We start from the raw sequence: 25707 nt of genomic DNA, 5'->3' as shown, positions 1-25707 counted from the left end.
TGTTGCATCAAGTAAAAGAGAAGGCGCGGTGTCAAGAAAATAGCTCGCGATCATTGATATGCTGCATCTGTAAAATTCAAGCCATGGTGGTTTGAAACTCAAGTAAATAGTACCAGGGTCCAGTGTTCAGGACTGGGTGCATTGATGAAAGATCTCAGTGATGAGGGGTTCCAGTCAGCAGGGAGAGGCTGCTCCCACCAATGTGTGGTAACTGGGGCCTCCACCAATCTGCTGGAGTCTTCCGCTTCATTGCTGGGGCTTGCAGCCCCCAAAGGGATACATTAGTCAATGGCTCAGGCAGTGCATACTTTCCTCTTGTGATGGGGCACCAGTCCTCATGCTTACATTATTTGCTGCAGCAATTTAGGTGATCTATCTTTTATGTGAGAGCACTGGGAAAGGTCCGGTTGGTGTGTTTTGCTTTCCACCTCATGGAGTTAATCATTGAGATAAAAACTTCCTAGATAACCACACCAGAAATGTGAGAACTTGGTCTTCGGTATCCTGCACTCTTTACACTTCTTGTCAAATGTCTTCACTGGACAAAAGCAAGGAGTTACAATGAGAGCCAGTGTGTTTCAGTGCTTTCGGTTGCTACTTTTAGATGTTGAGTTCTTTGCCCGTTGACCTATTTTTCTTTCCCCTTTTTGCTTGTGAGAAAATCTTTTTGCCATATTGCTAGGCTTTTCTCTCCTCTTGGAACTGTAGCATGCAATGCCAGCATGCATTCTCCTGTCTCTTCTATTATCTATCGGGAGAAAGCAGTTTGATTAAAGTAAAGGACCTCACGTCTATTACTATTTCGTGATAAGTTAAAGGGAGGCACGTGTCAACCAGCACATAAGGATTTGTGGCACAGAAATGTGCCAACCGTTGTACTCCTACAAACCGACTTCGGGTAGGCCTGGTGCCGACCTTGATTTCAGAGATTCAAACCATGAAGACATTGCTGCCCTTAGCATTCTATTGTATCCTGCCATGTGATTGCTGTGGATCCAACTTCTCCAGTGGGACGCTTAATGGTGTTCTTGTAAGAATGAAGTAGTCTTATGTTCGCTACTGTCAAATATACCTTTTACCAACACTATTTGGGCACTGATCGGGTGAGGGTAAGTTACATTAACTGCAATCTGATCTAGTTCTGCTCTGGCAACACATTTTGTAGCCTCTGTGCCGATCCCGTCTTGGATAATTGTGGGCTCAATGGCAGCAATGTATATGATGTTCTATAAACCAGGCACTGGATTCTCACCTAAATAGTGACAGTGTGACATTCACTAAGGCTAAGTGGTATGTTATCATATATAACTTCGAAGTTGGTTTGAGAACAGCCACGATCACGCTTAACACTTTTGATATGACAATGAGAGATTCTCTCAAGTAGATTCGTGAAGTCATAATTTTGTGGTTACATAGTTGTTTACTGAGATTTGCCGACACGTGTTTCGACCTTAAAGGTTCTTTTCAAGGCTAATCATAATGTGAGTAACACAATTACAGCATCACCTGGGATGTAGACATGAGACTTGTGTTTATAAATCAGGGGGGGAAGGCCCCTAGTATAATATCAGATTAACGTAATTTGACGTGGCAGAATTGTTTGTGGCAGAATTGACTGTGGTCAATTTCGCCACAAATACAATTTTGCTGCTGTGAAATCTGGCTAAACTTTGACCTGCTCAAATACACCCCTGACTTACCTTTTGCTTCTCTGCTTGCTTCCGACCATGCGGCATCGGTTCCATCTCTTATGCGGGTCAGATACAACACCACAGGGTCTGCTTTTTTATGTCCCCTATTCAGTATTGATTGCCACGTTTTTTCAAATTAAATTGATCAAATGGTACTGCCCAAATTCAGCCAAATTTACATTGCGATCAATTTAATTTGAACAAATTGGCCAATATCATAATATCAGGTGGGTATTCCATGATACTGGAGCAGCCTTTGGTTAAAGCCTGTATGAGTGGTCTCTGTATTTTGTGCTGGTTTGCAGTGAAACATCTAAAGTGTTAAGCACACTCGTGGCTGGTCTCAAACCAACTTCGACTTCCTAACCAAGGAAAGTGGGAAACTGTCCTCAGTAGACCACCTCCACACGCAGCAGGACACGTACTAATCTCACCCGGAAGTGCAGCAGCATCCACTCTGTCTCCCCTTTTTTTATTGTCCCAATCCAACTTCCTAAAATCATATATAACTTGTTTCAAATAGTTTGCTGCTGAGATCAAGTGCTTAATTTGGATATTGTATAGTTTGTTGCATTGTGGTTTGTGCCACAAAATTGCAGATGAATAAGTTGATCAAGCCAGAATTTGGACATAGTCTAAGTTCTTTTTGAGATTATTCTCCCATACAATTTTTGCTTTTAAGCACAGTAAATAAAAATGATAGAAAATGTGTTTTCTGCTTGACTTGATGACACTACCTTCTAGAAGACTTTCTTCTTGGCAAAGAAAGCTGGTGGTAATACTCGGGCCACCGTTTTCCAATGCATAAGGAAAGATGTCATCTCGGCCTTTGTATTTGTTGAGGAGAGAAAGGAAGTTGCTGATGCACATTTCTTGGGTCAGAGACTTTCAGCCACAAACAAACCCTAACTTTTTTGACAATCGAGGCAAATCGTTGGTCAAATTTGCAGAATCTATATGAAAACATGAATCCTGGATATAAAATGCAGAGAACCTTGAGACTGCAAAAATCCTTACGCTCATGTGTTGCAGGCGCCAAGCTCATGTGTTACTCCACTCAGTCAGCCTTTGGTCCTGTGCTCAATCAAACTTCCACCTTAAATGTGATCCTTGGGGAATATAGAGGGTTGCTTTTCACCTGACCCATGCCTCTGTCTTAAAACCACCCCTAATTTCCCATAACATTCTGCATGCTCTAGTTGGCATGAAATAATCTGCATATGCATCCAACCAATGATCTCTTGAATATGGATCATTTTCATACAATAGTTATTTTTTTTGTGGTCTTTCCTCAAAGGATTTTGGCATCCAGTTTATTAAAGTTTGTTGCTGAGTCTTGGGATTAATTGCAAGAATTCACCCTCTGCTATCCCTGTGAGGCTAGTCCACTCTGCAGTACCCTCCCTTGGGGTAGAGGCAAGTGGGACCTCATCAGGAGAGACTCCCCCTTTGGGGACAAGAACTCCCGTTCCGATGAGGAATTCCCTAAAAACCCTCTTGATAGAACCTCTGAGAACATTTATTATGGAACCATGGGGGGGGCGGGAGGGGAGAGAGGAGAGAGAGGGAGAGAGAGAGGGAGAGGGGGAGAGAGAGGGGGAGAGAGAGGGGGAGAGAGAGAGAGAGAGAGACCGACCGACCGACCGACTGACCCGGGAAGTAAGAATCGTTAAGACCTACTTGTCCCAGTCAAAGTAAAGAGACTGTGATACTTGAAACAAGAAGGATGAATGAAAATCATCATTACACCAATATGACTCGTATCTGTTAAAATATAGAAATCCCCATAGTAGAACCTGAAGAAGTGAATAAGAATCAATGCTGGAATATCCAGTCTTATATGAGTAAAACCCAAGAAAACAAGGCAGAAGGAGAAACTTGTACATGATGGAACAGTTTATCCGAGGAGGAGAAGAGGGCAAATCTCTGTAGAAAGAATCAAGAGGGGAGTAATGGACCCAACAAGGATAATCCTCTAAGAAAGCCAAACCAAGTCCTGTATGAACTAATCAAAACTGTGCCTAGAGACTACCTGAAGATTAAATATTCAAATAAAAGGTTGTGGAAGCAAACCCCAACACCAGTTGTTATAGCGGTAAGGTCAGTTAGGTTAGTTTTGGACGGTGGACAGTTTGTGATAAGACATTCACCGACGACGGACGAGCACCCTAACTAGTTTTTAGGTAGAGAAGCCTTATAGAACAGGGAAAGCCAGGCCTTTTTTCTTTTCTTTAATACATCTAAAAGTGAAGTGCTTTATCATAGTCCGCATCCTCCATCTGATTCGCCACAGTCCATACTTGCCAATAGAAAAACATACCACTGATTGTGGCAAACTTTTTAATTGTTTCATTAAAATAGTCAAACTTTGCTGACGTTTTCTTTGAACAGACCAATGCGGCCTTGCATCTGCATGAGGAATGTCATAGGGCTATAAAAGTTAACTGGTTCTGTGGTACTGATCAGGTTGATGTTGTTCCCTGTCATATCTTGAAAAGGAGGCATTAAATAAAACGCACCAAACACATTTTAGATCTTCTGCTGCGTTTTTCTTTCTGCCTGAAAGAGACTTGGTCTGCTCCTTTGTGTTGATTGTAGTGGGCTGAAACTAGTGACCATAAAGGACTGGTACTGGCACCCACCTCCATTGCTAGACAAAGACCTTCAGCAGGTTTACCCTATTTGGAGGGTAACATTCTTAAGAGAGACGAATGGAAAAAAGTGTTAAGGGTATAACATTCAGGAATTCTGACTGTACCAGAATGTGATTGTGATCTACTGGGTATCCAGTCAATATGTCGAAACATTTTTTTCCAATATGTCGAAACAAAAGTGCCGACTTTTTTTTTTTTTTTAATGTATTGTTTTTTATTTTATAGGGTTTAGTTTTGTTTAGTTAGCAAAAAAATGTGTTTTTTTTTTTAAAACCGGGGGTTGGGCGGATCCCACCCAAACATTTTTTTTTTTAAAATAGGCATTCAAAATATTTTTTTTTGCACTTTTGGTTTGACATATTGGTATTTCGAAATAGTGACTGTCGAAAAAGTCACTATAAACCGATCTACTGAGTTTTAGGAACTTATCTGCCATTAGAAATGCAAATTGCTTATCAAACGTTGCCGACTCCAACAGGTTGAATGCTGCAATGGCTACCAGACCACGTGACGATATTTTGTGATTTCCAAATAATGTAGGTAGCTTGTGCCAGTGGAAGGCGCACTAGGCCAGAGTTATCCTGAAATGCATCATAAAGTGTCACTGGAAAATATTTTGATACAAGCGCTAACTGTCAGTATGGTTGAGGTTTTCCTTTGTAGATAATGCCAGTAAAAAAGCTACTCGAATCCTTGGCATTGTAAAAGGTTTCTGGCATCCACAGGAAAGGAAATTTCCTTTTTTGAAGAACTTGGGTATTCTGCCAGAGAAGCACTTATACTCAATGGGGTAGAATGGCTTAGGGGACGGTACCCTAGGAGCTAGGGAGAACAACTCCCTGAAGTATACCTGGGGGTAGAATACAGTGGAACCCCCCGCCGCCCTTGCCTGTGCTCTATTTCTGAATCCCCAAAATGTTAAACATAGCAAGGCCCTTGGAAGAAAAACGCCTGTGATTTTGAATGTTGCTTGCTAGCCCCGAATCTGGGGAGCCCGCCAGCTCTGCTTCATGCAGGAAGGCAATAGAGTACCGTAAGCGAATAGCTGTGCATGCGCAACTTACGGGTTAAACTGCAAAGCTTACTCATAAGCAGAGGGAAACTGGCAGCCCAGACAGCGGAACTGGGGATCCCTGGGCCAGCACAGCCCCACATTGGGCGTCTGCAGCAGTGCCATGTTGCAGTTGGGCAGTGCAAAACTCACCTGATTCATTAAAAAGGTGGACCACCATCTTTGAAACTGAGGAGGGAAAGAGGAAGTGGAAGAAGGAAGAATAATGGTGGAAGGAGGCAGAAGGGAAAGGTAGCAGTCCAGATTGCAGAGGGAGCAGGTAAAGTCCATTGAGAGAGCAGAGATGTAAGGAACTCATGGTGGCAACAGTAAAGACAGACACAAGTGATCACAGTTAAAGGGTGTTTATTACACTGTATGTGCAGGTTGGAAAACGCCTAATCTAAACATAAATCTAAGATGGGAGCAAGCTACGATCATCACATAATAATAAGGAAGTCCTATTGGCGTCTTGTCAAATACAAGGGCCTATACTAAGAAAAACCTATTGCCAATCCTTACTACTAAATACAAAAGAGTTTGGGATAGGATTCACAAGAATGAAAGAAGAGTTCACAAATTATAAGTCAGGATGTGGTAGGGGAAGTCTCCCTTCCCCACGTTTTGAGCACGGGTTAAGGCAGGCCTCCTGACCACAGCTCACACTCGAGCTTCCCTAGCACAAGACGATGGTTCCGCTTCTCAGATATCAGGACCTTCGGTGGTTGAGTCTTTTTTTTCTAATACAAAAACTCTGGCCTCAGAGGACCAGATATGATCCAAAATAATAAACAAAAGTTCCTTCCTGCGTGTACGTTGTGTGGTGCCTTTATACCCCTGGATACCCCTCTTCAGGGCTCAGATCCACAAACAGTTCCTTTCTACAAAAATCATAACCAAAATGTATTTTATGATTGCACTTGGATGATGATTCCTCAACTCTGTATCCCCCTCTTACGGGTCAGACCCCTCTTGAATATCAGTCTCCCTCCATCGGGTTCGCTCTGGCTTGTATTCAAAAGATCTCTTCCGTTGCATTCATCTTGGTGGGGTGATGATTTTTCATCCTTGGATCCCCCTCTTCCAGGCTCAGACTCTTCTCGAAGTTCGCCTCCCTCCGTCAGGTTAACTACGGCCTTTTTCGGTGGGTGATGGCTTTTCACCCATGGATCCCCCTTTTCCAGGCTCAGACCCTTCTCAAATGTTAGCCTCCCCCGTCTGGTTCACTCTGGCTTTCCTCAATCAACTTCACTTATGGAATTCACAAATCTCAATGTCTTTTTAAACCGTTCACTGTGGACATCCCTCTGTCGGGTTTACCCTTGTCAGCACACTGTTCATCAGGACTTTAGGCTTTGTCCCTTTCCATCGGCATCCCTCCGTCGGGTTCACTCTTACCAACTTTTCCCAGTCATACAATTTCTTCTACTTTCTTGCGATGTGGGATTCATTTCGCTTAGCTTTACAATCTTCCACCGGTCAAAGACATTCAACTGTATAGAGGATTTTGCTAAACCTCTGTATGACCACTTTGACCCCTTTCCCGCCCACTTCCAAGGCCTTCTGGTAACGGTAGTTTCAAAAATAGGGTAATCACCCAGAGTTTCTCAAGTGAAAACCCACGTGGTGCCAGACTCCTCTGCAGCTGGTTTTCCCCTCTTGTATTAACAGTTCTTTGTACTTTTCTTCAATTAGCCATTTGATACTTTCGTTCAACACAGTTGGGTTTCTTATCGGCTCTCCCCTCGACTCACCGGCTGTGATGAACCGCTTGGCTTTTTTTGTCTCTGGAGTCAAGGACGGTACCACGGTGTTAAAGCTTCTCTCCCCAGCTTGGTTATCAGTGGAGGAGGGCCCTGTGTACTATTGACATCTGCTACAACACACGCTATTGTTCACGGTCTTAAGATTCCTTCTCTGGAGGTTTCACCGGTCTGGGTCGGAAAGGGCAAGGTCGCTGCTCTGCTTGTCAACCTTTCAGTTCTCGTCTTCTTTCTCCTCCGCTTCAACAGCCATACTTGGATAGCTGAGTCGTCTTGCAGTCTGCCTTGCTCGTATTGTGCCCTCGTTCTCCACCTTTTATTCTTAGGGGGAAAGGAAAGGGCAGTCAGGTGTGTGTTACTATTACTATTAATTGCCTGACTCTCACTGACCCTTGTGTTGGGACATGTCAGGTAAACAGCACTGTGGTTAATCCGTTGTTTTCCATGGTATGGGAAAGTGTGTTGGAAAGGGGCGGTGGTAGAGTTTCCAAATCTTCTACGGGGTAGGATAGGGAAAAAGGTGTTATATGGAATTATAACCTTCGTACTAGGGGTTTGATAAACTCAGACGGGTGAGATTGATAGGGTTTGTGAAACAGATGGGAATGACCAGGATTTTTATCGTGAAAGGAACGGGGGGGTGTGGGAATTATAATGTTCAGTCAAGAGAAAGTGGGTGTTCGGAAAAGAATAATCAAAGTGACGTGGGGAAGAATGATTTGGGAGCATTCGGGTCGAAAACAGGGACTCTGGGAATTGTGGTTGTCGAATGTACCAGTGTTTGGTTTCCATGGGGATTTACCAGATATAGAGTGGTTGTTGCTTTTGGATAAGGGAGATTCTTTAGGTGGAAGGGAGGTTGAGTTGGTGTAACCTATAAAAGCTCTCGTCCCTTTCTCCGATATAATACTGCGTCTCACCTGGGGCATTTCCCCGAGCATGACCTCCGGTTTCAATACCCAGGTGTTCCTCCCTCACTTGTCCACCCCCAGGGTTGGGATCTGAGAGCACCAGCCTTTCCTGGCCACCTGGATACGGGATTCTCGAGGTCTACTAGGGTGAATACCCTCAGGTCTCTCACAGAGAGAACATAAGAGTAGATGGAACGCTAACAGAATGACGCCTATAAGAAGCAGAGTGCAAAGATTAACATCCAGTGAAAGAGGGAAGGATTAGTAGTGAATGGAAAGGTGATTGCAAATGCTGAGGAGGTAAGCGGAACATCAGATTGGTGAAGAAGGAAGAGAATTCTCTGAGTGAAGGAGGGAAGGAAGAAAGAGCTCAGAGACTGAGGCAGAGAAAGAGATGGAGACGCTCATGGTAGAACAGCAAACGGACTGCTGTGTCGCTGGCTGCAGCACCCGGTTTGGGAATGAAAAAGGCAGAATTCTGCAAATATGTGCAAACATGTGGACATCAACAGGTTGCAGGCCACTGCTGTGTGTGCATTAGAGATTACAGACATGCCAGAGTTAATGGCAAGAGCGCTAGAAAGCCTAGCTGGACTGGTGCAGGAACTTGGTGAAGGCCTAAGCACCCCTGATAGCCTCGAACAAGAGCTGTATTGATACAGAGACGAGCTGGCAAGTAACAACCCAACTGGGCCCAATGGTAGTGGCAAGTTCATCAAAACATACTAACCTAACGGCCGGGAGGATAGTTCATGGACGACTTTGTCTTGGAAGCAAAACAGCCCAAGAGCATTAAGGTTTCGACACCTGGTTCTGTACTTGGTCTTGTCTGCGCCATGAAGTGCGTTTTCTACTTTTTTTTTTAACTGTTTAAAGTGCAGACCTAGCTCGAGAGCAGCGGAGCGCTATACAGAGCGTGGGTAGTCGGCATTTGGGCTGGCATATTTTAACAGTAGCGCAGTACTGTGAGGTCTGTGTGTTGGTATGAAAGAGCCTTTTTTTAGTAATAATTTGCGTTATAAAAAAATAAACTTGAATAAAACTTGACCAACAGTCGCGGAAATTGCTGCTACCTGGTGGCTCCTATGGTTTCTGGGTGCAAGAGACATCCCTACGTTTGTGCTAGGCTCTAAATTAGCTGGTCCACATCTACGAGGATCGTGCCCTTGGTTGAGGGGGGGGGGCTATGACAGCCTGACCTTACACCGAGGAAGAAATTGGTGGTCCGATGACATTGCTTTACAGACCCAAGCTCGCAACAGTGGAGAGCTGACCCAGAACTGTGAGTGACTTTTTAATATGGACTTTGATAATCTTTTGTTGAACTTTTATATCAACTTTGGTTGAACTACAAAAGATCCCTTCCAGAGACTGACCCACAGACTTGTCAAACTTTCCCTCTACCTTGTTATGCTTTTACAGAGACACATCCTACCCTAGTTCTCACGTTTGTTTTTGCTTCAGTTGCTTAGTGCAAAATAGCCTGTTTTCAATCTTTCTATTGGTTCCCACAGTACTGTGTTAATGCCCTTCCTTTCCACAGTACTCAATTACGATCTTCAGAGCTGAGGCCTAAATAAGTAACCGTTCATTAGATGTAGGATTCAGAGGAATACATACCACCTTGAAAATGATCCACGCCCCCTGTTGGTGGCCTATGATGTGAAAAGATCTGGAGGAGATTCCTCCTTTTAAAGAGTACGGAAAATATCAAACCATCTCTTTGATGGCCATTGGTCAATTGTGTAATTCGAAGAGAATGCCAGAACGTGGCACACAATATTAATAGACTTGGTTGTTGAGCTGCGCGTCTCATTAAATTGCACTGTAATGTTTATTACTGTTTATACGTTTTCATGAGGTGGCTCACTTTACACCTCTGACCAAGCTACCCTCAGCAGATGCTTGCCTGGTCTTCCTCAGAAGATCATATTTGATGACAGGTCTGTCCAAATGTTGGTAGATGGTTTGCTCCATCCTGGGAATTTATCAAGCCCTTCCTCAGGCTTTGACCCCCAACCTTAAATGGTGGACCATGCACCACAGCAGAATGTACAATATTCTGCCAATTCAACATAGCAAAACTGGGAAGCGTTGCTTCTGGGGGATGAGTTGGCAAACAATGTGCATTCCGCCACTGGGGGACTCTACTGGACTCTACTGTACTTGCTTGTGTACATCCCAAATGCATGTTTTTTTTCTGCTACCTGCGAGGAGCCAGGAATGTGACGCGGACACAGGGGGTTCATGGTTTTGGCCATTAACTTTTATTACAAATGAAGAGAGGTTTGGAAAATGCCTCTGTCCCTTCTCTGAGATATTTCCCTATCCAACATAAACTAAGGATATGACCAATGACCGTCCTGTGTCCAAAGTAGTATTCTGGACCTTACATTCTAATACAATTAACTCTAAGGTGAAGGATTATCTCCTTTATATACAATAGATGTATGCGCGTGTTCTCTCCACTAGCAGCCGCCCCACCTGCACCTGTCTCCTGTGGCGTGCCACAAGGATCTTGTGTTTCACCCACATTGTATAACGTGTTCACCAAACCTCTCTTCAATATCTTGGACTATCTGGGTGTCACTTACATCAACTACGCCGACGACACCCAGATACTAATCCCTATCTCAGGTGACTACACGGCTGACTCCCTCGCTATCAATGTCATCTACCAGGTCATCGAGGCGTGCATGGCTCAACACGGACTCTGTCTTAATGATGAAAAGACTGAGCTTCTTATTCTTGGTTCGCCACAAAAACTTACCAAACTCGACCCTGCATTCAAGTCCTTCATCATCGATGGGAATATTATCCCAACTGCCAAGGACACAAAAACCCTAGGGATCTACATTGACTCGACCCTATCCCTGACCAGACAAACTAACTCAGTCTCTTCCGCAGCGGCATATACCTGCAAACTTATTACAGCCTGTCGCCCTTTCTTCTCCGCAACCAATTGTGTCACCCTGGTTAGAACTCTTGTATTATCCAAGATTGATTACTGCAATGCACTGTACCTAGGCACAAATTGCTGCAACCTAAACAAGTTGCAAATTGTCCAAAACAATGCGATTAGAGCTGCCCTCAACATTCCCAGGCGCCAACACATATCCGACACCAGACGCAATATTCGCTGGCTCTCAGTCCCACACCGTATCTCCCTGAAAACCCTGGCTCTTACCCACAAATGCCTTCATAACCAAGCTCCCTGCTACCTGGCCAACCAATTTGCCCTCCACAACTCCATTAGACCCCGCAGAATTGCTCATTTAAACTGCCTTGAGGTTCCACGTTTCAATCTCCAAAGATCAGGTGGAATTAGCTTCCCTATCTTGGCAGCTAAACTCTGGAACACGCTTCCTAATGAGCTTAGAGCAGAACTCTCATTCCCGAGATTCAAACACCTTACGAAAACCTGGCTGGCCGCCCAGGACATTTAGCTCTGGGTTCTCTGCTTAATTTGTACATGTATATATAATCTGCTTGTCCTATCATTGATATTATTATACCTGTAAATTCTGTATTATACTTGTAAACTTTGTAATTATGGTGCTGTCTGTTTTCCTATGTTGTAACTAAGTGATGCGCCCGGTTGCCCCTGGGCCTGGTGTGCTATACAAATAAATGAAATGCAAATACAAAATACAAAGGGTAATTTATTTTGCCATGAGTGGTGTATAAATGTTTAAAAATAAAATGCAGAACTCCAACACAAAATGTTCCAGAAGGAGTTCTTGGTTCCAGAGGATGTTTCCGTTCCCATTAATTTCTCTTCACTTTTTTATCAGTTCCTTAGGTTTCTCTTGATCAGTAATACAAATGGTGTATAAAACAACGTGGCAGTGAGTCTGTATCTTGGTTGGATGCTTGGTGTACTCTCCTGCCAGGTTTTCTATCCTCTTGTGTATATTTTAACTCAGCCTTTTGCCAGTCTTGCTGTATCCTTAACCAGACATCATTGGCTGATGTATTTTGCACACTGTTCAACTTGACTTTGCCTAGTATGCTTCCTTATTGGGACTTTCTTATATGAATACTTTTGCAGTTTGCATCTGCCTGGTATGCTCTCCTGCCAGGGAGTTCCTCATATGCACACTGCACACGCTTACAGACTTAATAGCCTTATCTGTCTCGAGGATAGCTCAGGGGCAACGTGCTCGTCTTGGAAGCAACACGACACGGAGCAACACAGGTTCGACTCCCCGGGTCTGCGCTTAGAAACCTCTGGGTATTAAGCGCGTTATAAATAACCTATCATATCATATCATATTTATTTTATTCTCTCTTGACTCTGCCTGGTATAGCAAGACAGGGTTTTCCTTATAGGTATGCAAGATACATTCATAACGTTGACAGTCTCTTAAATGTCCTCTGTTCTGTCTTTTAAAGTACTATTCAGTTGCTCATTCTTTATCATACACTTTGTTAAATATTATTTGCTTTCGGGAGGATTGCCAATATGCCTGTGTCCCTGCCAGAGGCCTTGCTAGGAGGGCTAAAGGGGCTATAGCCCCGGGTCTTTTGGTTGTAGCCCCGGATAGAATCTCAGGGTCTACAACCCAAAGGCTATAGCTAGCCCTGAATCACAACAATCTCGACATTAGTGTAGCCCCGGATCTTTTCCAGATCTAGCGACACCCCTGGTCCCTGCTTCCCTTGGGTGGACTCACTGGCTCTTAATGGCGTGTATAGGCTTTCCTGTGGCAAGCCTGACACTCTTCAGTGTTTCGTTCCTGATGCTGCCTCTGCCTTGTAGCATCTGTGTGCCTCGCGGCTCTCGCCTTTCTGTTCAGTGTCTCTCCAGGTTCGGGCAGTGAGAATGCTGCCTTTCGACACCTGAGAACGCTCTAAAGCTTCTCGTCTGCTTCTGGCATCCTGGAAGAATGCCGCTGCTTCCACTTGGCTACTCTAGGTTCCTTCAGTGAGCCGGTTTGGCTCCACAGACCTTGCAGCAGCCCTGCAGTCCCTCAGTCATCACCAAGAGGACTAGATTTTGCCAGCCAGCATATCCCTGTCAGCTGTTCTGCCGGTTCAAATATTCAGGCAACTTGCTTTTCCCTGCAACAATTAGAACGTGCGGCTTGTGCTCTTGGCCTTCATTAATCTTCATTACTGGGACAGCTTTCTCTTTCCAGTACTTCCTCATTTAGGAAAAAGGAAGTCAGTTCTTGGTGACTTGTATGAAAGTTCTGGAAAAGTCATTTTGAAAGGCAAGTCAAGTTTTGGGGACTTATGTACAAAGTATGGGGAATTGTGTTCTGTAACCTACCTAGGTGGGTAAGGGGAGGTATGAGCACATGATGTAAGGACCGGGAAATGTATGGGGTTTCCCCTAAAAGAAAAAGGGAGATACCATGTCTCATGGTGTCATGTCACTCCCTTGAGATTTTCCTCCACCCATATGATTCCCCCCCCCCATATAGCTGCCCCAGGGTCAGGTAGCGGCTGCCGTCCCCTGGACCCATGATGTAAGTTCACTCCTGGGAACGGAGTGCTGAAACCATTAGTGTCAACTGAAAGTCATATGACGCTTGTCCCCTAATTGTTAAAAACACATGTCCTCCTGAGAAGCCATGAAGAAACATAGTTTTAAAGCACCAGTTCTATTTAATGCCCATGTATTCAAAATGCCAGTTAGGTCATTACAAAAATATGAAAATAATGCTAATAGAAATATATATGCTCATGTCTGTATTAAGGTTTGTCTGGTTCGTGGAACATTGGTATGTTCAAGTGTATAATGTATTGTAAATATACGAAACGTTCTATGAACTAAAACGTATAATAAATAAAATAAATTGAAATATATGTTTTAAAAAAGCTCAACAAAGATTCATCAACACAGGAAGATAAATAACATTACAGTAATCGAGCAAAATGGAAGCAATGATTTCACGATGCGGGTGAAGGCTCCTCATTTGCGGGTCTCTTAAACCGGTCCTTGTGCTCATAATACACAATCTTGTACAATTAAATTAAATCTTGTGAGCACATGGCCAGTGCCATTTTTCCCTTCCACAAGTTAGCCCTGAAAGGCCTTCCTTCTCCTCATGTAAAGGAGACAACAACATAAGAACTGTGCAAGAGAATCTATGGGTTGCGCAGAAACATGTAATCTCCTCACAGGCAGTTCCATTCCATTTCCCTGCCACTACATCTAGTGGGCGGTACGAAACCTTAGCTGTAGAGAATGGAATGCTTGCGGTTATAAGCAGAAATTACGCAAAATAAAGTTCCTATCTGTATTAGAATGGTCTATCTAGGTATGGTTTCCCCAGTGAAGTTGATCAAATCGTTTCACTCCTTTTGCTCTGTTTTTAATATTGGCAAACCAGCTAAACTCTGCTGAGTCCACTGCAGCCAAAACTTTCTTTGGATGTTCCTGGGCTTTTACTGCCACGCTTCTTGGAACGATTGTTTTTTATTTTTTTAAATAAAATATTTGAATAGGGTCCTCTGGAGTACCTTTCGGTTCATGCTGCTTCTGCTGCAAGGGTTTGTCCACCCCAGAGAGCTTGAAGCTAGGGCTCTGAAATGGACATGTTCTGCAATACTCAGTATGCCCAGTTACATTCTCATGAGCTCTACTGGGGTGCTTTAGGGTTTCCTTTAGTGAAGAGCTATTTGCCTTAATTTTGCCAGCCCTGTTCGTACCTTTCCCTCTCGTCTACTTCTTTTGGCCACTTTTTTATGGAGATGTTGCTGAACCCTGTTGCATGTTTTTATTGTATATACACCCAGTATTTCACATCTCCCAAGACAAACGTTTTGTGAAGAGTGCCCTTAAACATCATTGCACCACCATGAGGGGGAAAGTTGCATTAGCATCAGGGGGAGCGGTGCCAGGCAATCAGGTGGAGCGCAGGCGTGAACTGCTGTTTTAAAGTTGCGTTCTTTCATCCTCCTGAAGCCACTCACCTGATCAATCCTTATTGTTGTTTGTTTTTACTGCCACTGCTCCAGACCGCTGCATTCCCCTCACCCCACACCCCCTGGAATTCTGCCCCCTAAGAATACCTCCTAGACGAGCTCAACCCCCATTCTCCCAGAGCACTCTCACCATAATTGGTATACTATCTAGTTTCTGGCTCTTTGACAGGATGCAGTGATGGGTGCTCCCTGCTCATTCCATAGACCATGAATGGTCGCCTCTAGGTAGGTTGCTGATGACAGCCAATGCTCACTGAAGCAATGTGACAGTCAGCTCCAGCTAGGCTAGAGATGGGTTCTGCTGTAATGGGTGGTACAGGCAGCTTCACTAGTTAGGACAAATGGTCTAGCGCAGGTGGGTTGAGCTCACAGCAGACTGCTTCTCCTGTCAACATATCTGAGGGTTATCTGGAGGTGCTGCTCTCTTGATCTGAAGGAGAAAAGATTGGGAGTAAGCTGTGGGGATTCTCCAACCTGAATTATTTGGTCTATACTTTATACCCATTCCAAGATGGGAACCAGATGATGTTTCCGGTTAAACCATTTCAAGATCTTATCTGCAATGATCCCATTCCAAGATGGTCACCAGAACTTATTCAACATGGTACCTACTATAGGTTTTCACTGGAGTATAAAATGGTGAAAGAAGGAATGGCCCAATTTGTTGTAACACTTCGGTCTTGCTACTTATTTTTTTTTTATTTATATAGCGCTCATTTACAGGTTAGCATTACAGTACAAGTAGTTTCAAATAAGATTAGCATTGGTACATAAAATAATAGTATTTACAGTGATAATTTCTTTACATTTACAGTTCTAGGGTTTACACATGGAGATTGAAGTTACATTGTTGTTGAAGGGCCTGTATTATGCAGAGAGGTAACTTGGAAATAGGATCATGACTATTCCTGTGAGTATAACCAAGATTTTTGTTTTTTTCTCAGATCAGTCTAAATATGCGTGGGGCAATTAAAGTGCATCAACATAAGTCCGGTGGTGTTCTCCGAACACCAAAGGAATTGGAGACGGCAGCATATGGTTATAGCATTTCAGTAAATGGAAAGGTCAGCGGTTATACAGAAGGTGGAGAAGAGATATAGGTAGTTGTGGCCACAATAGATGGTAGAGGGTTTTGCTTTTTGAGTTTACCGAATACTGTTGGGGAAGTCGGGGAGGGTGCTTTCAGCTCTCCAGTCCCGGTCAGGCTCAGTCAGGAGCCTTAAGTGTGAGCCTTGGGTGGGGGCCAGCTTACGTCTGCCGGCCCTCCTGACATAAATGGGGTGGGCACCCAATCCGATCTTAGTAAACATTCAAATCCGGAGGCAAGGCAAACTTAGATGGCTACGGCCATTTTAGTGCAGCAAAAATATTCAAATGAACAGTTACATTGCCATGGAAGCACTGGGGGATGCTGTTTAATTTGAAGCCATCATGTTCTTTGACAATTTGTCTATTTGTCTATTTTACCTTTACCTTTTTGGCTTGTGAAAATGTGTTTTTATGAGAGTGGGGTGAAATAGTTTTATTTATTTCCCCTCTTGAACCTTTTGTTTGAGAAAGAAAAGTGTTGTATGGCAAAAAGAGCTAAAACTTGATTTTAGACCTTAGTGAGTAGTTATCATCACATACAATAGATGATTTACTTTTTTTTATTCTAAAGATGTATAAAGCTAAGCCCTGAGCTGGAAGGGCTGGCCACCATGTCTTTAAACAGTATTTATTACAACGGTATCAAAGTCTAAAAGCAGCCTACTCTCAATGTACAATATTTGTTAATGAGCGCCCTCGGTTTGTTTTATTACTTATATTGCGCACCAGACCCAAGGGTATTAGGGCGCATTGCATAAGAGAGATTACAGCTTGGTTACACACAGCATAATCAGGAATACAATATATACAATGATCAGATATACAAATGGTTGCACATAACGTCAATAGATATACAGTTACAGCTTAATTGTGGCGCGGAGCAAGTACTAAGGTATACATAGCATAATTCAGGCTGGCAATAGAATGATACCTAGGTACACAAGTAATGCATATCGGCACGCAGGAATATACATGTATGTAAATGGTTAGATAGACATTGGTGGTAGGTGTGGCTGAGAGGCTAGGAATGAGAGGGATGCCGGATCGGTCAGGCATTACTTATCAAGGCCTTTGAGCCTTCTTATGAGGTTCTGCCGAAATGTTAGATAGGATTGATTCTCTCGTAGGGGGGGTGGTAGTGAATTCCAGAGTTGGGCTGCCTTAACAAGGAAGCTTCAATCCCTGACACTGGAAAGATTAAAACTGGCGACTGATAGGTGGTTGGTACTAGATAGTCTAGTGGGCCTGGTGTGGATTTTTCTTAAGTCTCTCAGAGAGATAACGGGGCGCGGCGTTGTTCAAACATTTATAGGTGAGTGAGGCAACTTTAAGCTGTATTTTGTCGTATGTTGACAGCCAGTTGTTAGATCATCTAATTTCAGAGATGTGTTCTCTTCTAGCATTCCCAAGAGCAGCTCTAACAGCGTTGTTCTGTAGGGATTGGATTTTTTTGATGGTTTCCTTGTTGGCTCTAATGTATAGAGCATTACAATAATCCAAATTTCGACAGAACGAGTGCTCTGGCCAGGGTGATGCAACTATTGTTCGAGAGGAAGGGTTTGCCTACGCTAATCAATTTACAAGTGTATACAGTGATGGATGCCATTGTGTTAACCTTCTTCTTGAAGGAGAGGGTGGAATCCAGGTAGAAGCCCAGGGGTTTCACCTCAGTCACGACCGTGATAGTGTTATTGTCAATCTTAAATGAAGCGTAAATGGGTCCCAGTTTTTTAAGGGTTGCAGTGGTCCCCAGGATGATGATCTGAGGCTTGTCATCATTGTGGCATAGTCTGTGGGTGGCCATCCATGCCTGAATAATGAGATAAACCTTATTCACCAAGGCCAAATCCTTTTCATAGTCCCCAGAAAGTGGTATGAGAATCTGAGTGTCATCTGCATAGTTGGTGTAGGTTACACCAAGACTGTCCAGATCATCGAAAAGGGGCTTCGTGAAAATGTTATATACAGTAGGTGAGACACATGAGCCCTGGTGGACCCCGCAAGTAATGGGGATATGGTTTGTTGCTGCAGTAGAGGAAAAGACTCTCATGTTTCTGTTATTTAGAAATGATTGGATCCATGTTATGGCCTCCTTGGAAAAATCTGCAGCAGAGTCTAGGTGACTGTAGAGGACCTTGTGATCCACAAGGTTGAATGCAGCCGATAGGTCCAGAAGGAGGAGAAGGGCTGGTTTTCCCTTGTCCCTAAGCTCATCAATCTGGGCCTTTAAGTCTGAGGGCTGTTTCGGTTCTGTGCTGGGGTCGAAAGCTAGATTGTCGTGCTCCCAGCAAGGAGTTAGATTCCAGGTATTTCTAAATTTGAAGATATGCCATTTTATCTAGTATTTTTAGAAGAAATGGCACTGTTCTGATTGGTCGGTAGTTAGTAGATATGGCCGGATCTAACATCTGTTTTTAAGTAAAGGAAGCACCCAAAATTCTTTGAGATTATTCGGTATGGTGCCAAAGGCGAATGATGCATTAATGAGTTTGGATATGAATGGGGATAAGTCTCTGGCTGCATCCTTTATCAATTGAGCCGGGCATTGATCTCCCTGACAATTTGAAGGTTTGAGTGAAAGTATAGTTTTTTTCTGTCTCAATGATTGAGACTTTAGAGAATTTTAATCGGGTGGATATACTGCATTGGTCGGTAATGTGGGTGATTTATTTGGGGGTTTAGTTGTACTAAGTGATGCTTTTTTCTTGGCAATTTTCACTCGTAGGCTCGTGACTTTGTTGGCAAGTGCTTGCTGAAAATTGGAGCACCATGGTTTGTCTTTCACGGAATTATTGAACACTGGGATGGGGCTTCCAATTATTTCAAGATTACAGAGTTCGTTTGTACTTGAGTTAGCTTGTGCTATTCTGGTATTGTAGGTTTCGCGTTTAGCCAAGAATATTTCACGCTTGTAGAGTGCTGTGGTAGTGCTAAGGTTGATTTTATTCTCCTCAGAAGGTAGCAGTCTCCAAGATGCCTCACATTGTCTTTTTTTAGTGCGTATTGTCTTAAGGTTTGGTGTGTACCAGGAATTAAGATGGGCTTTGGTTTGTTTTTTTGCATTTTGTAGGGTGCAATTGAGTCAAGAGAGTTGGAGATGATCTTGTTATATTCATTCACAAGCGTCTCAGGACCTAGGCTTTCGAGTGTCGGGAGGATCACAGGGAGTAAGTTATCAGGAGTAATATTCTTTTTATTTTGTATTGGAAAGGGAGGCGACAGTTGGGTGGGCTCTGCGGTCGGTCTCTTAGTTGCTAGGGAGAAGGTCAGGAGGTGGTGGTCTGTCCAAATCTATGGGGAAATTGTCGAAATTGAGGCATTACAGTTGTAATCTGCCACCCAATCCAGTATTCTTCCTTTAGTGTGGATTGGGTGGAGCACTCTTTGGGTGAGACCAAGTTCGGTTAGGATATTGGCCACGTTAGATGCATGTAGGTCTTTAGGATCATTGAAACCCAGGTTGGCATCCCCTAATAGGAGGACTTGGGAGGAGCTTTTTAGATTGTCCGACAAGATTGAGGAAATGTCCTCCTCAAAAGTGCCCATGGGTCCTGGAGGTCTATATATCAGGTGGATAGTGAGAGTTTGGGAGTTATTAATGGATAACTTAGCTGTGAGGTTTTCACATGATTTGAATTCAAGGGTGGGGGCTAGTCTGATAGAGAGTTTGGATTTGGAGATGAGGGCTAGTCCTCCATGCCCTGTAGTTCTGTCAGATCTTAGAATGGTGTATCCACCCGGAATAGCTAACATAAGGGCAGGGCTTGCGGCAGCATGAAGCCATGATTCTGTGATGGCCAGAAAGTCATAATTTTCAGATTGGATAAGGTCAGATATCTCGGTGGCATGTGCAACCAAGGTTCTGGCGTTAATTAGGGCACCTTTTGATATTAAGATTGGAGTCAGTTGTGGTCCCAGAAATGGCTGCAGGTTGGATTTTGGGGGGTCTTGTGAGCATATAGCCTATAATGCGCCGAGAGTGGATTATGACGCTTATTTTTGCTAAGGTTGTTAGCTGCTGAGCGGGGGGTGGCCTTCCTACTAGGAGAGGGATCAGGTTAACAGTTCAAAAATCTTGTCTAGTCTTGAGCGGAGTGTTTCATTTCTAATGGAGGTGTTGCAAGGTTGGGAGTCCTGAGTGGGACGCTGTTGAGCTTTTACATGTTCATTGAGGTAGATCCATGGTTGTGTATGAGACGAGCTTGTCTGTGTCATAATTGTGGTGGGGTCCACAGAGGGGTAAGGAGCGCGAATAGTATAGCAACAGACAAAGGCAAATCGTATTGTAAAGGAGAGCAAGAGTTGCCCCGATACTTGCATCTTGATAAAGCTGCGAGTAGAGCTGTAAAAAGATAATAGTATTTGTGGTGCTGCCCGGTGATTTAGGTAGTAGGTGTATGCATCTATAGTAAAGAAGTCTAGTGTAAATACTGGGATAAGAGGGGCCTCACGCTTTTGGCAAAATGTTGAAACACTTGTGGTTTCTCATTATGTTAGCAAGGGTGACACAGGCGTGGAACTTTTTTGCTTTCTGTTCCCATAGCTGCCAAGGGGGACAATGTCATGTACACCACCTTGAGACAGTCCTCCTTTTACTCATTGCATGCTCAGACTTGTAGTTTTGTTTTTCCCGTTGTAAGTATAGGCCTAAAATTCACAGCATGGAAAGTTACAAATCCAAGACTGGCTCAAGGTGTCACACATGATATGGTGTGATCTCACAGGAATTTGTGCAGAGACTTTGCACCTCAAGTATGACACCAACATAGAGTGGAACCTAGTGTCTGGGGTGTTGCTGTTTGTATTTTTATTTAGAGTAGAATTGCCTGGCATTTTAATACTGGACAGTGCATCAAAGAGGCTATCACTCTGTCGGCTACTGTAAATACTTATTTGTTTGGGGTGTTTATGGTTAATATAACCTTTCACCATACAATTACAACCAATATACATACACCTATGCCAGTTATAGTACCACACTATTAAATAACAATCATTACTTGAGAAGAAGTAGAAACAACATTAAGAGGGATAAAATGTGTCTTTCTCTCTCTCTCTCTCTCTCTCTATATATATAATGCTATATATGTAATGCTATTTATAAAATGCTTGTCAAGGAGAGGGTCACTAATAACAATAAATCCTACATTCATAACAGCTTAAGTGCTGGATCAATAAAGGATAACAGCACTCATTGCAGATAACAACTTGCATAAAGCGATTAATAAATTGGTTGGAGAACCTTGGAACAAGCAATTCTATAAAAATTCCAGAATAAGCGGTGCAAACTCCTAGCCGAACGTCGAGAGATGGTTTTTTCTTACTATAGTCCTCACAATCCATTCAAATATGCTTGATTGATTCGGAGGTCGTATTTTGACAAAACCTGCAATTAGGCTTCGCTCCTGGAATGCGTCATCTCGGGCCCATTATCTCTCAGGTAGTCACCAATACTAAATTAACTCCTTGGAAAAAAAATGTATTAAAATATCAGAAACTTCTAACAAAATGGAGAAAATACTGACAGGGCAGCAAAGAAAAATCATCTAAAAGAGTAAGGTATAGTAGAGATGTGACCCCTTACCATACGAAGGTTGCTTTAGATGAATGGTTTACACTTGGGGGAGAGGGTGTTGTGTGTTCTTTTACAGAAACTGTATGTTGTGCACATTCCGATTTAAATGGGCAACCGCCATCCATTAGTCACAGCAATGGGCATACACGCATGCTTTTTCGTTGAATTCTGTGACTTGTAGTTCCGCATTTTCCACATTCAGTTCTAGAAACTACTACAAGGAACAACATTTGAACAACATAACTTGGGCTGAAAGTGCTACGTGACCGGGGGGCACCTCGAGAGCCAGATAGTATACCCGAGGACAAGCCCCTACCGTGGCACACAAAGGCGCATGGAGTTAACTGTTGGCACAAACTGGAACATAAACGTCAGTCGGTGGCCTCACACGGTCGATACACACACTGGACACGCGCATTGCCTCGGTGGGAGGACTATCTCTGGACAGGGAGTTTTCACTATTGTTTTGTTGGATTTAGCCTGTTCCCCGGGGGGATGGGGAGGGGGTCGGGGGTCGTGCGTGGTTCCCATTCACGGCCCGGGGCAGGCTAAAATCCCCGGCAGCAGCAGCAGAAACTAGTACGGAGAAAAAGTGGAAGGGGCGGAAGAGCTCTGCTTCCTGGCAAGGAGCTTCCTGCCCGGTGCCACACCTCGAGAAGTCCCCGCCCCCGGCGCAGAGAGCTGACTGAGGCGGGGGGGGGGGGTGTTATTGTTGTCAGCTGGGGAGGGGGTTCCAGGGGGCGAGCGAGGCGCAGAATGAGGGGGTAGCGCAGCAGGTGCCTGACCCTCGGGACAGTGGAGCAAGGGCAGCGGCGCTGGGCTCCCCAGCCCTCCCTCGCACGGCGACAGAGCCCCCCAGCAACCAACGTGCGTTTCCACCACACACAGAGGCAGTCAGGAGGCGGAAGAGCGGGCACAGGGACAACTTATCTCATGTCCTATCTCAACCTTAAGTTCGCCCACCGTCTTCTGGGCACCCCCGCCACCACCGACGCTTTGCTTTTTTTTTTGCCTTTGGTATAATATATATATAGATTAAGGCAGTAAAGTACATGTCATGGAACCCACCTAACAACTACGCCATCGCCTTACTTCTGACAGTGCGCTGTGAAAGGGGGCACAAGTGGCGCGCGCAGCAGCTCTCCTGTTGGCAGGGGGGGGTAGCAGTGTAGGGTGGGGAGCCCCGTTACTGAGAACATTATTGTGACGTATATCAATCCCTCTGCCTCTCTTTTATTATAGAGCGAACTGCTTGTACAGCCAGAACTGTTTCGCAGTTACACATATTGTGGCAATTTGTATTGGGTGGGCTTATAATTTGGCTGCTTCTGTCAGAAGGGGTTGGGGGGGCTTGCACAATCATTGTCCAATACAGCGGTGGGTTTAAGGCTGGGATAGAAAACAATTATATAAATAAAGAAGGCCCTACAGTTTGGGCTATTTTCTGGTCTTGTAGAAAGAGTCAGTTCTGAGTTGGAAAGACGAAAATAGCCCTAAATTTACAGAGAGAGGGAGAGCGCGAGAGAGTGAGAGCGCGCTCGAGAGAGGGGAATATAGGGATTGTGTGTGTGTGTGCGCGTGTGTGGTGAGGGAGGCAGCAGCAGCAGCATTAGGCTGGTTTCCAGGAGGAGCCTCTCTCTCTCTCTCTCTTCATTGTGTGTGTGTGTTATTTATAGACATTTTTTACAGATTCTGTCCCCTCCTCTCTGAATCCTTCTTCCCTTGCACGGCGGTGGCAGCGGGTATTTCCTGGCCGCCGCTGCTGCTGCTGCAGGCCCGGGAAAGGAGCAGAGGGGGGAGAGAGAGCGGCGAATCCAGCACCGTGGAACGGGGGGCACAATCAGGAGGACGAAGCAGCAGCAGCAGCCACTGGGGCTATTTTTAACCACCCACATATGCGTCGCGGGAATATAAAATAACACCTCCTCTTACCTTTTTTTTTATATTTATGTTTTTTTTTTAAATAAGGATATCTAGATAGGCACGTCAAAGGGGGCAAGGGGTGTATTTGCCCCCGCACCCCACCCCCTTCACAATTTTACCCATTTCTCGGAATCGCTGGAACCAAAAAAATAGGGAAAAATGGGTTGTTTGGGCAACACCAAGACGGAGGATCAGCGCATCGACGAGAAGGCGCAGCGCGAGGCCAACAAGAAGATCGAGAAGCAGCTGCAGAAGGAGCGGTTGGCGTACAAGGCCACCCACCGGCTGCTACTGCTGGGTGAGAGCCGGGGCTTGGGTGCGCGTGCTGCTAGGGGCAGGGGAGCGAGGGCTGGCAGCTACCGCCTCCCGCGGGTGCTCTGTCCGGCGATGCCAAGCGGGGCTGCCTGCGTTGTATACACCCCCCCCCCCCGAACCACCCCATATACATAGGGTTGCAATGCGGTGTGATGACTGTGCTCTGCACCATGCATGTAATGCTCTTCGTAGTCCATAACGTGTGTCCTCTGTTTTTTTTTCTCCTCCTCCCATTACCCTATATCCCTTTTAATGCAGGGGCCGGCGAGTCGGGGAAAAGCACTATTGTCAAACAGATGCGGATCCTGCACGTCAACGGATTCAACCCAGAGTAAGCCTGTCCTCTCTTTTACTGTATTGCGCCCAGGTGTAGTGGTGCGGGTGGGCGGTTGTTGCCGTTTAACGCATGGGTTATCTTAGCCGGCGATCGCGCAGGCTTCGTTTCTGCCCTGGTTTGGGCTCGGGATGAGGTTTGGTGGGCTGTGTGCGTATGGAGTGAACGTTGTGGGCCATGTATCCCCGTGCCTGGCATGCCCGCCTGCCTTCTCCTCCCGGCCTCCTCTCTACTGTATTTTCTACTGTTGCTACTGCAGCGCTTAACAGGCCCCTGTGTAGCAACAACATGGCGACTAGACTTGCACACAGCAGCGAATAACTCGAGGCTGTACTGTGTCCCTCTCTTTCTCTCCCCAGGCTTGCTTTCTCATGCGAAATAAATGCACCCACCTTTCCTAGCTCGTACATCAGACCCTGCACTGCCTGCCGTGCCTCCCTGCTGCAGGCGACCCCTAATACCATACGCATTTCCTGAGTGTCTCCTTTCCAACCCCCCGGCCCGCTTTATCCTCCGAAACAGGACTATGCCAACGCGAACTATGCCCACACGTTTTATTTGTTGTGCTGCCACGTGGCCTTTTTTATTGAACACATTTCTTTGCAAAGCATGCATGTGACCACGTGACTGGAATGCCACTGCTGTCATTTGCTTCCATGGCGCTTTCAATGTTTCATGTGCATGTTAATATTCGTGCAAACCTATGTTTGGCGCATATCCCTTTTCTAAGCAGATAAGCAAACTGTGACTTGCCCAGTGTCACACAGTGTGTTCAAGTGGGGAAGCTGGGGTTTGAGCACAGGTATTTTGACAGCTCAGACAGCAATCCACTGGGCCGGAAGTAAGTTTTCATCACTGCCTTTCCGATTATCTCAACCACCTCAAAAGGCAAGTTAAAGGGGGAGCTCATAAAAATATTGTAACTTTAGTTAAATGCACCAAGATGACCTGAAGAGGCATGACTCCCTCCCATGGAACAGCCTCCCCCTCCTTCTGCGTCTTGAGCAGGGCTTTCTTAAATTCCGGAAGCGCCTCAAGGCTTTCCTCTTTACCTTCTACTTCCATCCTCTGCTAATCTCACAGTTGCTGTGACTCGTGTCCTGGGCCCTTGTGCATCCTCGGGGCCCCTGACCTCCCACACCTGATTGCCTCACCTCCCGTCTACACTTGCCTTGGCCCACCTTCTACTCTGGAGGTTCGCACTCACACCTAACGCGACTCCTGCCATGTAGCACTCTCCTTACACTTAATCTGTGGCTCACCTACGAGCTTAGCCACCCTAGCACTTACCCCCTTCTGTCCTTCCTTGCTGCACTTACACGTTCTGAATACTCACAAGGTAGTAGGTTCGTCCTTTTTTTCCTTTTTCCCTCCACTGCTTTTAAATGTGTTTTCACTCCTTTGTTCCCTCCCTTGCCCTGTGGGCAATTTGAAATCGTATTTTACTTGCTGTACAAGCGTCTAA

The 25707-nt window shown here is 44.9% G+C and overlaps 1 protein-coding gene across 2 annotated transcripts in view; it reads left to right on the top strand.

Annotated features, from left to right (window-relative positions):
* GNAL (G protein subunit alpha L) overlaps positions 1-25707 on the top strand; it is a 1214381-nt gene that overhangs the window by 360501 nt on the left and 828173 nt on the right. The window contains exons 1-2 of one of the 2 annotated variants that reach the window (XM_069620482.1): positions 22866-23891; positions 24167-24239. In XM_069620482.1, coding sequence (XP_069476583.1) covers positions 23753-23891; positions 24167-24239 — 212 coding nt within the window. In that variant the 5' untranslated portion in view covers positions 22866-23752. Of the gene's footprint in view, positions 1-22865; positions 23892-24166; positions 24240-25707 lie in introns of those variants that run through there. The other variant, XM_069620481.1, reaches the window with a different exon arrangement.

Source organism: Ambystoma mexicanum, chromosome 5q, assembly GCF_040938575.1.
Source record: "Ambystoma mexicanum isolate Mex_15411 chromosome 5q, UKY_AmexF1_1, whole genome shotgun sequence".
In the NCBI taxonomy this organism is placed as follows: domain Eukaryota; kingdom Metazoa; phylum Chordata; class Amphibia; order Caudata; family Ambystomatidae; genus Ambystoma; species Ambystoma mexicanum.
This window is presented reverse-complemented; position numbering and strand designations above follow the sequence as displayed.